Below are 12,051 nucleotides of genomic sequence, written 5' to 3'. Positions count from 1 at the left end.
GGTTTGGCTACTCATTTAAACCTGTGGGAAACCCCTCCATTCTGTCTTCAGCTGGCTCAAGAGATAGCTTCCCCACCCCCAAGGATACCTGAAAGAAACTGGAACAAAGGACAGTAATTACAAGGGGTGTGAGTGATTGCTGGACCCAGACTAGGAGACTAGTCTGTAAAAGGAAGCTTACTGGAACACCTCTGAGGGTGAGGTTTTATCTGTATTCAGTTTTCTTACAGTATTAGGCGTAGACGTGTGTGTTTTATTTTATTTTGCTTAGTAATTCACTTTGTTCTGTCCGTTACTACTTGGAACCACTTAAATACTACTTTCTGTATTTAATAAAATCACTTTTACTTATTATTTAACCCAGAGTATGTATTAATACCTGGGGTGGCAAACAGCTGTGCATATCTCTCTATCAGTGTTACAGAGGATGAACAATTTATGAGCTTACCCTGTATAAGCCTTATACAGGGTAAAATGGATTTATTTGGAGTTTAGACCCTATTGTGTGTTGGGCATCTGAGTGTTAAAGACAGGAACACTTCTTAAGCTGCTTTCAGTTAAGTCTGCAGCTTTGGGGCACGTGGTTCAGACCTTGGATCTGTGTTGGAGCAACTTGACATGTCTGGCTCAACAAGACAGGGTGCTGGAGTCTGAAGCTGGCAGGGAAAGCAGGGGCAGTGGTAGCCTTGGCACATCAATTGGCATGTCCAAGGGTGTTTCTGTGATCCAACCTGTCACACCACCCATTTGCAATACACAGAGGATGAATGTTCCACTATATAGCCATGTTGACAAAAAACAATTTTTGTGAAAGCTACACTGGAAAGTCACACTATAGGACTATCCAATGTAGTTTTCAAAAACATAATATCTGAATTTAGGGTGACCAGATGAGAGATGTGAAATATCGGGATGCGGGGAGGAAGGGTGCAGGTGGAACAACAACAAACAAACAAAAAAAATCCACAAGAGCTGGCGGCGGAGGAAAAAAACAAAAACAAAAGCAAAAAAAACACACACACCAAGAGCCACTGAAGCACAGGAAAAATTGGTGGGGGTTGAGTACCTACCGGCAGCTCCACACCCCGTCCCCCCGCATCAGCTCGCCTTCGCTCTGCCTCCACCTCCCCTGAGCTGGTTGCCGCATCCTGCTTCTCCCCCCACCTGCCAGCACTTGCGCCGCCATACAGCTGATTAGCTCAAGCCTGGGAGCGTGGCGTGAGGAGGAGGAATGCAGCGTGCTTGGGGAAGAGGCGAGGTCAGAGTGGGGATTTGGGGAGGGATCCAATAGGGCAGTGAGCGGGTGGAGCTGGGGGCGTGGATTTGGGGAGTGATCCAATGGGGGAGGGAGGGGCAGAGTCGAGGTGGGACCGGGATGGAGTTGGGGTGGGAGGGCACGAGCCCCCTCCGCCTGTGCACCGGAGGGCAAAATACCGGGACAATTCATGTCCTGACCGAACATCAGTCAGGACGTGGGACAAATAAGTAAATATTGGCACAGTCCTGATTAAATCGGGACATCTGGTCACCCTATCTGGATTACACATGGCAAAGTCATTTTTGAAAAAATCTCTAGGCCACATCCATAGCTGGTATAAATCAACATAGTTTAAATTTCTATTCAGTGGAGCTACACTGATTTACACCTGCTGAGAATCTGCAGTATAAACTTAAATATCTTGAGTTATCAGTTAGAAATAAAAGCATTAAATAAAGCGCTGCATAATCCACAGATGCATCTCTTTTGTAAAGGTAAAAAACAGCAAGTGTACATCTAAATAGGCATGCAACTGCATGCGCTTTCAATACAAAGCTATAAGGAAATGTGATTAAATGAGAGTAGAAACATATGGAGTGGAATTCTGGCTCCACTGGCAAAACCCTTGTTGACTTCACTGGGGCCAGGATTTCACCCCTGTATAGGATATGATTGTCTAGTTGTGTGTTCAACTGTGCTTTCCATCATAACTGATTAAGTGTCTTCACTTCCAAATTTAGGCCCTAATCCTGCTGAAACTTAGGCATATGCTTAGTTTTACTTGTTCTGTATGTCTAAATGCTTGCACAATCAGGATGTCAGTCAATGTATTTGGATGCAGAATTAATCTGATTAGGTTTGTCAAAAGATAAAAGTACTTACTTCTAAAATGTAGTTATTTAAAATACAGAGCTATAGTAAAAGCAGCAAAGAATCCTGTGGCACCTTATAGACTAACAGACGTTTTGGAGCATGAGCCTTCGTGGGTGAATACCCACTTCTTCAGATGCTATAGTAGTTCTTCAATTTTATACCCATGTTCCTAGCATGAGAGTGGTGAGGGGGTTTTCTATAGTTTAACTGCTCAATATTGGCTCCAGCGCAGAGCTTCCAAACTGGAAATGTGCATAATTTGGAAACATTAAAAAAAATTCTAGAAGTCTCCCCTGAGATGGGTAGTGGTTATGGGTTGTTCTATTACATCTAACTAAATCTTAAAAGAATAATTATTACTGCTAAATTATTTTTTCTTCTCCAAAATTACAAGCTGCGAAACCCCTACTCACAGGGACTCTGACATCAGGGATGTTGCTATAAAAATATACACCGTTATCTATTTATAAAAGATACTGAAATGCTACATAATGTGTGTGTATAAATGTATAGACACATATATACACACATACATAAAAAGCTGGGAAGAATGGCAAGAGAACACAGGAAATAAAATACTTAATGAGAAATGTGAATAATAACTAGTAGAGAATCCAAAAATAAATTAAAGGGGTTAGTGAATTAAAACACTCCTAGTTTGGCCAATATTCCTTAGGCTTTAAAAGACCTTGAAGTTGCAGGTCTGCTATGCAATGACAATGCCAGACGCAGTCAGACAGCTTTTAAACATGATTCTTTTGGAGACAACAGGATCTAATATACTGGTGTCAAAAGCAACAAACGATGGATATTTCAAGGATTTTAGCCCATCAGATAAAAACCTCAGGACATTTTCATGTCAAACTAGACAGAGGAACTCACTCATGACATTCTGTATCAAGTTTGGAGAGAAGGGCTTTGCCAAGACAGAAGCTGGGCATACTTAACTGTCAGAATCTGTTTTATAGACATCTTCTCAGAGGGCCTGATTCTACACTGCAGTGCAGCTTGTGTACAGAGTGTAAAATGGTGCCATTATGATTTGCTAGGGTTTTATAACCAGTCTTCACAGATGCAAATGACCCTAAGAACACATTAGGCAGTTATCTCAGTTTCTATTATCATATTTAAAGAATTTCTCTGCAGCCTCTAGTTATCAGATTAATGTATCTATGCTAAAATTACAGATATACCAAACTAGCCTCTTAGATTTTGAAACTTTAGGCTATGGAGTCCTCTATCAATCTCACATTAGTCTCTACAGCAGATCAATCGGGAGCTACTGAAGCATGGTTCTCTGAAGAAATTCCCTATTTCCAACTGAACTAGTCACTTTAGTTGCTTTTGTGGTAACATTTCTAGTTACTTATATTATTTACATATGCAGTGGAATGTTAAGAGCCAAATACTGCTTCCATTAGACTCAATGAGAACAGAATTGTATTTTTTGTGTGAATTTAAAATGTATCATTTAATAATTTAGTTCAAAATGTCACCATGATAAGATTTAATTTTTAAACCTGAAATAAACATTTGGTAGAAAAATGATGAAAGACAATATAATAAATGCTCTGTGATTTACCTAAAGTGAGCTGTTTGAATTGCTGTATATAATCCATTGCTCCACAAATTTGGCCTTGTTTACACAAGCACAGAGCAGCTTTCTTGTGCACGCCACACTGACTGTAGGCAATCTGAGCCAAAGCCAAGCACTTGGACTTGTTGAATGGTTCCATCTCCCCATAGTCATAAATCACATCCCCCACTGCCTCACAAAACGTCAGCCTGAAGAAAACAAGATAATAAAACAAACCAGATAATTATTAGTGTGTTTTCATAACTCTGGAGCACTTCAGAACCAGGTATAGTAGAACTGGATTGTGTGTGAAAATACCAGACTGACTGCTCCCCTTCAGCTCTTGTGCCCCTCTGCCCCACTCTGCTTCTGAATTAGGTTGTTTCCTCCTTCCCTTTCCACATGCTTGGGCCACAGCAGGCAGAGATCTAAGAGCACAGAACAGACTGGCTCTTCACCAATGCCTGGTGCCATGTTAGCCATTGGCAGTTGGAATGGGCAACTGCAGCCCTTGCAGCTCTCCTGTATTTGTGTGATTCCAGTTGGGGTGCAGGGCTGTGTATGGGGAAGGGAAATGTGTGTTACGCCCACTTTGTGACACCTGGCAAGTCAGGCAAAGAGTCTGCTGCTGTTGAGTTGGGAACCATTCTGTGAGGTAGACACATAAGAATCTCAGAGGATACTCAGTGCAGCTGGCATGGAGGAACTGTGTGTGGCTAGAGCAAGTTCAGCGCAGACAAAATGTCTGGATATTTCAGATGCTTATAACTTAGCCAAATTTGGATGGACTGCCTCAGGGGCAGGAAAAAACACACCCCTGACTCCAAAGCTACTCTGACAAATTTCAAGTTCATACTCCAATGCATTGAGGCTCCAGAACTCTTCAAAGAAAAGTTGAGAAAAAATTTTTTAACGTTGGCAAAACAACCTACTTTTCCCTAATATCATTCTCAAAAACGGTTTTGTTTAAACTTTGCAAGAAATTCGGACTGAGGCAGACATCTGGCATTGAAAATTTCAGCCTGAACAGGTAAAGCTTTGCAAAGTACAAGCCACTGAAAATGGGCTCTTATGAGGGAAAGTGTTAGGCACCCTTAACTTTGGTGTTGATACCAGCTCTGCCTATAATTCAAGTAATTTTAGATTTTTTTTAATATTTGTATAGTCCCATTCTAAAGTCACAATAAAGCACTTCAGAGTGTGCATCAGGCTGAGACATCTTTACTAATCTTATTGTTTTGGCAAAAGGATGTACGTCTCCTGTCCTCCTGCACATACAAGGCCTGGCTTGACATTTCAACATGACAATATAATTTCCAAGTGTCCTATTGATTTAGCAATGACTATAATTCTAGTGATAAAATATGCTATAATGGCTCTTTTGGAAAGATTACTGCATGTGGTAGGATAAGCCATAAAGAGAAATGCCCCATATGTCAGAATTCTAATTAGATTAATGCCATGCTGAACAGTGGAAATTTCCCAAACTGTTCTTGTGGGATTTCCACTATTTTAAGACGCATTTGAACTGGATCTGGAAAATAGGTTCCTTCCGGTTTAGGATTTGATCCAAGAGCAAAATTGCAGAGGCACTTTTAGTTCTGGAGATTCAAATTTGAATACTTCAACCCCCACAAATGAAATACAGGGGGTGGAGGATAGCTTTGAGTTTCCAGTTCAGATGTCTCTTGAAATAACTGTACTATACTGTATAGATACTGCTGTTATTATGGAAACAGTCACATATAAGAGTAAAATCAACACTTCTAGCTGTTCCAATAGCCACAGGTTTCTGATTTTTTAAAAATGGTACCAGAACAAAAAACGGTCTCACAATCTGATTTTCACATAACTTTTTACTACAGTAAAAGGGACCTGAAACAAAATTTTGGTCTGCAGAGATCTAACAAGGCTGATATCTTAAATGAAATGTTGGATTCTGCAAAAATAGCTTTACATGCTGTTCCTTTGTCTTGGTTTATAACACGGTGAATTTAATAAATGGCATCAAAGAAATGTATCTGTGAGACTGCCATTTTGTGATATTGTGTTTGCATGGTTCTAATTCACAAGAAAAGGAGAGTGATTTTTTTTTTAATAGGTAAGGCCTGATCACTTAGGAAAAGCATGAATGCAACTTTCACAGGGTAAGGGCACATACCCATATGAATCCAAGTACACTACAGGCCGGCTTACCTTTGCTGTGTGACCCAGTGCATAACTAGATTTAATTGTTTTTCAAACAATGCACATTTGATTGCTTCCAGAGTCATGACTGCACACAGAGGGTGTCTAACTGCAGCACTTGAGCTTATGAGGGCCTCAAAATACCTCAGCAAAGGGAGAATCCTCCCTTTAACAGCACCAAGAGCTAGAAGGAGGAAAAGGAAAATCACTGAGCAAAATATTTTGGAAAATAGCATTTTAATTTTTCCAAAAAGTTTTTTGTTTGTTTGTTTTTGTTTTTTTGCTTTGCTGATGTCCTCAGAATCCCCTGGACAAATTTCAACTAAAGGCTTAAACCTGCAAGATGCTGAGCCCCCTCTGCTGCCATGCTAGTCAATGAAAGTTGAGGCTGCTCAGTACAGAAGATGGTGGCACATCACATGATTGGGCATTATCTGTGGACACATAAAGGCAAATTTTCAGAACAAAATGTGTGGATTTAAACCACTGAGACTACATGGAGCTGCCTAGTGCCTGCATATCACTTTGAAAATATACCTCCTAGAGGTAAGGCTACAGACAGTTCACTATAGAACTTACGGCAGAGGATGTCGGTTTTATAGTTAACAGTAAAGCCAACTTTGACCCAGTTTCCTTGCTCTGATCCTTCTTTTATTATTGATATATTATTACTTATTATTTGTATTGCAATAGCACCAATTGCACCAGACCACCACTCTCAAGAGAAGGAGGCAGGTATTGGTGGTCGGGGACTCCCTCCTAATGAGGACTGAGTCATCTATCTGCCGTCCCAACCAGGAAAACCGAGAAGTGTGCTGTTTGCCAGGAGCTAGGATTCATGATGTAACAGAGAGACTGCCGAGACTCATCAAGACCCCTTCCTGCTTCTCTATGTGGGCACCAACGATACTGCCAAGAATGACCCTAAGCAGATCACGTCAGACTGCATGGCTCTGGCAAGAAGGATAAAAGAGTTTGCGGCGCAAGTGGTGTTCTCGTCCATCCTCCCTGTGGAAGGAAAAGGTCTTGGTAGAGACCTTCAAATCGTAGAAGTCAACAAATGGCTATGCAGGTGGTGTCAGAGAGAAGGCTTTGGATTCTTTGACCATGAGATGGTGTTCCAAGAAGAAGGATTGCTAGGCAGAGACAGGCTCCACCTAACGAAGAGAAGGAAGAGTAGCTTCGCAAGCAGACTGTTTAAACTAGTGAGGAGGGCTTTAAACTAGCTTCACCGGGGGAAGGGGACCAAGGTCCTGAGGTAAGTGGGATATCAGGAGGAAGCACGAGCAGGAGAGAGCAAGAGGGAGGACTCCTGCCTCATACTGAGAAAGCAGGACAATCAGCAAGTTATCTTAAGTGCCTATACACAAATACAAGAAGCCTGGGAAACAAGCAGGGAGAACTGGAAGTATTGGCACAGTCAAGGAATTATGATGTGATTGTAATAACAGAGACTTGGTGGGATAACTCACAGGACTAGGTTACTGTCATGGATGGATATAAACTGTTCAGGAAGGACAGGCAGGGCAGAAAAAGGATGGGGGAGGGGGGAGTTGCATTGTATGTAAGAGAGCAGTATGACTGCTCAGAGCTCCAGTATGAAACTGCAGAAAAACCTGAGAGTCTCTGGATTAAGTTTAGAAGTGTGAGCAACAAGGGTGATGTTGTGGTGGGAGTCTGCTATAGACCACCAGACCAGAGGGATGAGATGGACGAGGCTTTCTTTCATCAACTAACAGAAGTTACTAGATCACAGACCTGGGTTCTCATGGGGGACTTCAATCACCCCAATATCTGCTAGGAGAGCAATACAGCGGTGCACAAACAATCCAGGAAGTTTTTGGAAAATGTAGGAGGCAATTTCCTGGTGCAAGAGCTGGAGGAACCAGCTAGGGACAGAGCTCTTCTTGACCTGCTGCTCACAAACAGGAAAGAATTAGTAGGGGCAGCAAAACTGGATGGCAACCTGGGAGGCAGTGACCATGAGATGGTCGAGTTCAGGATTCTGACACAATGAAGAAAGGAGAGCAGCAGAATACGAACCCTGAACTTCAGAAAAGCAGACTTTGACTCCCTCAGGGAACTGATGGGCAGGATCTCCTGGGAGAATAACTTGAAGGGGAAAGGAGTCCAGGAGAGCTGGCTGTATTTTAGAGAATCCTTATTGAAGTTGCAGGAACAAAACCATCCCAATGTGTAAAAGAATAGTAAATATGGCAGGCGACCAGCTTGGCTTAACAGTGAAATCCTTGCTGAACTTAAACACAGCATAGAAGTTTGCAAGAAGTGGAAGATTGGACAAATGACCAGGGATGAGTATAAAAAAAGTGCTCAGGCATGCAGAAGTGAAATCAGGAAGGCCAAATCACACTTGGAGTTACAGCTAGCAAGAGATGTTAAGAGTAACAAGAAGGGTTTCTTCAGGTATGTTAGCAACAAGAAGAAAGTAAAGGAAACTGTGGGTTCCTTACTGAATGAGGGTAGCAACCTAGTGACAGAGGATGCAGAAAAACCTAATGTACTCAATGCTTTTTTTGCCTCTGTCTTCACAAACAAGGTCAGCTCCCAGACTACTGCACTGGGCAGCACAGTATGGGGAGGAGGTGACCAGCCCACTATGGAGAAATAACTGGTTCAGGACTATTTAGAAAAGCTGGATAAGCACAAGTCCATGGGGCCAACTGAGCTGCATCCAAGGATGCTAAAGGAGTTAGCGGATGTGACTGCAGAGCCATTGGCCAGCATCTTTGAAAACTCATGGCGAGTGGGAGAGGTCCCGGATGACTTGAAAAAGGCTAATGTAGTGCCCATCTTTAAAAAAGAGGAGGAGGAGGATCCAGGGAACTACAGGCCAGTCAGCCTCACCTCAGTCATTGGAAAAATCATGGAGCAGGTCCTCAAGCAATCAATTCTGCTACACTTAGAGGAGAGGAAGGCCATCAGGAATAGTCAGTATGGATTCCCCAAGGGCAAGTCATTCCTGACTAACCTAATTGCCTCTATGATGAGATAACTGGGTCTGTGGATGAGAGGAAAGCAGTGGATGTGTTATTCCTTGACTTTAGCAAAGCTTTTGATATGGGTCTCCCATAGTATTCTTGCCAGCAAGTTAAAGACGTATGGGCTGGATGAATGTGGATAGAAAGCTGGCTAAATCGTCGGGCTCAATGGGTAGTGATCAATGGCTCCATGTCTAGTTGACAGCCAGTATCAAGCGCCATGCCCCAAGGATCAGTCCTGGGGCCGGTTTTGTTCAATATCTTCATTAATGAGCTGGAGGATGGCATGGATTGCACACTCAGCAAGTTTGCAGATGACACTAAACTAGGAGGAGTGGTAGATACGCTGGAGGGTAGGGATAGGATACAGAGGGACCTAGACAAATTAGAGGATTGGACCAAAAGAAATCTGATGAGGTTCAACAAGGACAAGTGCAGAGTCCTGCACTTAGGAAGGAAGAATCCCATGCACTGCTACAGGCTGGAAACTGACTGGCTAAGCAGCAGTTCTGCAGAAAAGGACCGGGGGATTACAGTGGATGAGAAGCTGGATGAGTCACCAGTATGCCCTTGTTGCCAAGAAGGCTAATGACATTTTGGGCTGTATAAGTAGAAGCACTGTCAACAAATTGAGAGAAGTGATCATTCCCCTCTATTCAGCATTGGTGAGGCCTCATCTGGAGTACTATGTCCAGCCCTGGACTGCACACTAGAAGAATGATGTGGAAAACTGGAAGGAATCCAGCAGAGGGCAAGAAAAATGATTAGGGGGCTGGAGCACATAATTTATGAGGAGATGCTGGGGAACTGGGATTGTTTAGGCTCCAGAAGAGTATAATGAGGGGGGATTTGATAGCTGGTTTCAATTACCTGAAAGGAGGTTCCAAAGAGGATGCATCTAGACTGTTCTCAGTGGTACCTGATGACAGAACAGGGAGTAATGGTCTCAAGTTGCAGTGGGGGAGGTTTAGGTTGGATATTAGGAATAACATTTTCACTAGGAGGGTGGTGGAAGCACTGGAATGGGTTACCTAGGGAGGTGGTGGAATTTCCTTCTTTAGAGGTTTTTAAAGTCAGGCTTGACAAAGCCCTGGCTGGGATGATTTAGTTGGGGAGTGGTCCTGCTTTGAGCAGGGTTTGGACTAGATGACCTCCTGAGATCCCTTCCAACCCTAATATTCTATGATTCAATCATACTTGTGTCCTGTTGTGCTGTGCACTGTAAAACCCATAGTAAGACTCAGTCTGTGTTCCCAAAGATTTATGTCTACGGCCCCAATCCTGCAAACATGTATGCGTACACTTCAGTGCCACTGAAGTCAATGGAACATTATGTTCAGCAAGTTAGTAAATTTTTGCCTAATGTAAAGCTTACTGTCTAATTTGTAATTCAGATTCTGAATATTAGTTTAACATAGTTCTTTTGTACTTCTTTACTTTGGGTCTTTAACAATTGCCCTGTAAAGTGAAAAGAGGAAGAAGAAGAAAAAAAACAATAATAAAACAAAAGTTCAATGGTATTCTCAGAATACCCTCCAACTGCTTCACCACTGACACCAGTGAGGCTCACTGCATGTTGTGTCCTCAAATTCAAAGGAAGACAGAGTATGGGGGACTAAAAACAACCAAAGAACATTTCTGTATTTTTCTCAAGCATGTTAACAGCATTACTGATCCTTTTTGGACAGATAATGATTCATATTTCAGAGCTTAATTATAAGCTGAATGGAACACTGTCAAGTGATTCAAGCAACTTTTCTAGCTAATGCATGGGGCATGAAGGGACAGATTTTCAAAGTTATATGAGTGTGGTTGTGCACACCTATTTGCATACACTTAATTTATAAGTGGAAATAATCAGTTTAAGTACAAGTGTAGACAACTTCAAACTAAACCTTAAGGTCAATACTGAGCTGCACCACATAGGGCGGCAAAGTTGGATTTAAGCAACCTTTATTCCTCCTCAGATTCTCAGCCTGACCAATGATTGAAATGGCCGCCAGTGTAACTTAGAGAGGTCTTATGGCTGATTTACGTTTTGCTATCTGCGGCGGGCAGTGTGCTAAGAACAGAATAGAACTCTTTGTGTTCCAAGCTGCCCCCTCACCCAGAGCCTGCCCCTGCCACACCCCTTACACACAGGAGGAAAAGCAAGTAGTAAAGTCAGCTATGCTGTCTTTATGCCACTCAAGAATTCCTTTGTGCAAGGAGAATCCAGTTGTCAGGCCCCTTTGCATTGCCTGAGTGCAAAGTGACCAGACACGGTACCAAGGGTCTGGCCTCTTAGTCTACCCTGCAATAAGAGACCTGAGGCACAGCTGTGGCTGGCCCAGGTCAGCTGACTTGGGCTCATGCTGCAGGGCTATAAAATTGCAATGTAGAAGTTCATGCTCAGACTGGAGCCCAGGCTCTGATACCTGCGAAGAGAGTGGGTCTCAGAGAGTGGGTCTCAGAGCCTGGGCTCCAACTTGAGCATGAACATCTACACTACTATTATTAGCAATGCAGCCTGAGCCCCGTGAACCCAAATGAGCTGACCTGGGCTCAGAGACCTTGTGCCATGGTTTTTTTATTGCAGCACACTCTTAGGTTGTTTTTATTTTTACTCTGAAATGTTAAATGTAAAATCCAAACACACATAAGTAATTCACATTTGTCCCCTCAAGGCTTCTTTCAACATGAGTATAGAGGCAGATTCTCAGCAGGCGTAAGTCAGTGTCGCACTATTTGAATCAATAGTGATGTCAATTTACACCAGCTGAGATTCTGACCAAAAGTATTTCCATCTAAATTCCATACCCTTAAATTTCATCATGGTTTCTTCATTGCGGAGAATTCCTCTAGGACAGTTTGCAGCATAAACTGCTGCAGCCTCATACTGACCATATGAAAATAATTCATTGAATCTAGGACAGATGAAGGAAAAGACAATGTAATATAGCACTGATACAAAAACAAAAAAGAAATGATCAGTTGGTGATGTGGTGAACTAGCCAAGGAAGGAATTAAAGAAAGCCTAGAATCAAATGTCAAAGACATGGGCAATACCACAGCTTTAATACAAATAATATTTTAAAATATCTAGTCCTTCTGTATGAAAAACATCTGGTGACAGCAAGTGGCAGTCCTGAGTGGCTCTCAGTTCCCCAAATTACCTT

The 12,051-nt window shown here is 42.4% G+C and overlaps 2 protein-coding genes across 8 annotated transcripts in view; one reads left to right on the top strand and one right to left on the bottom strand.

Moving 5' to 3' along the window:
• Nucleotides 1-12,051, top strand: part of RPS27A (ribosomal protein S27a) — a 391,102-nt gene that overhangs the window by 361,406 nt on the left and 17,645 nt on the right. The window lies entirely within an intron of this gene.
• The window catches only part of CLHC1 (clathrin heavy chain linker domain containing 1), a 32,119-nt gene that overhangs the window by 7,715 nt on the left and 12,353 nt on the right, over nt 1-12,051 (bottom strand). For 6 of the 7 annotated variants that reach the window (XM_050951850.1, XM_050951852.1, XM_050951853.1 and 3 more), the window contains 3 exons: nt 11,693-11,799; nt 5,904-6,078; nt 3,714-3,916 (listed from right to left, as the gene is read on the bottom strand). In XM_050951850.1, coding sequence (XP_050807807.1) covers nt 3,714-3,916; nt 5,904-6,078; nt 11,693-11,799 — 485 coding nt within the window. The remainder of the gene's footprint in view (nt 1-3,713; nt 3,917-5,903; nt 6,079-11,692; nt 11,800-12,051) is intronic. The other variant, XM_050951854.1, reaches the window with a different exon arrangement.

This window comes from Gopherus flavomarginatus, chromosome 4 (assembly GCF_025201925.1).
Source record: "Gopherus flavomarginatus isolate rGopFla2 chromosome 4, rGopFla2.mat.asm, whole genome shotgun sequence".
Classification (NCBI taxonomy): Eukaryota; Metazoa; Chordata; order Testudines; family Testudinidae; genus Gopherus; species Gopherus flavomarginatus.
The sequence above is the reverse complement of the archived record's forward strand: the minus strand, read 5'-3'. Positions and strand labels throughout refer to the sequence as shown.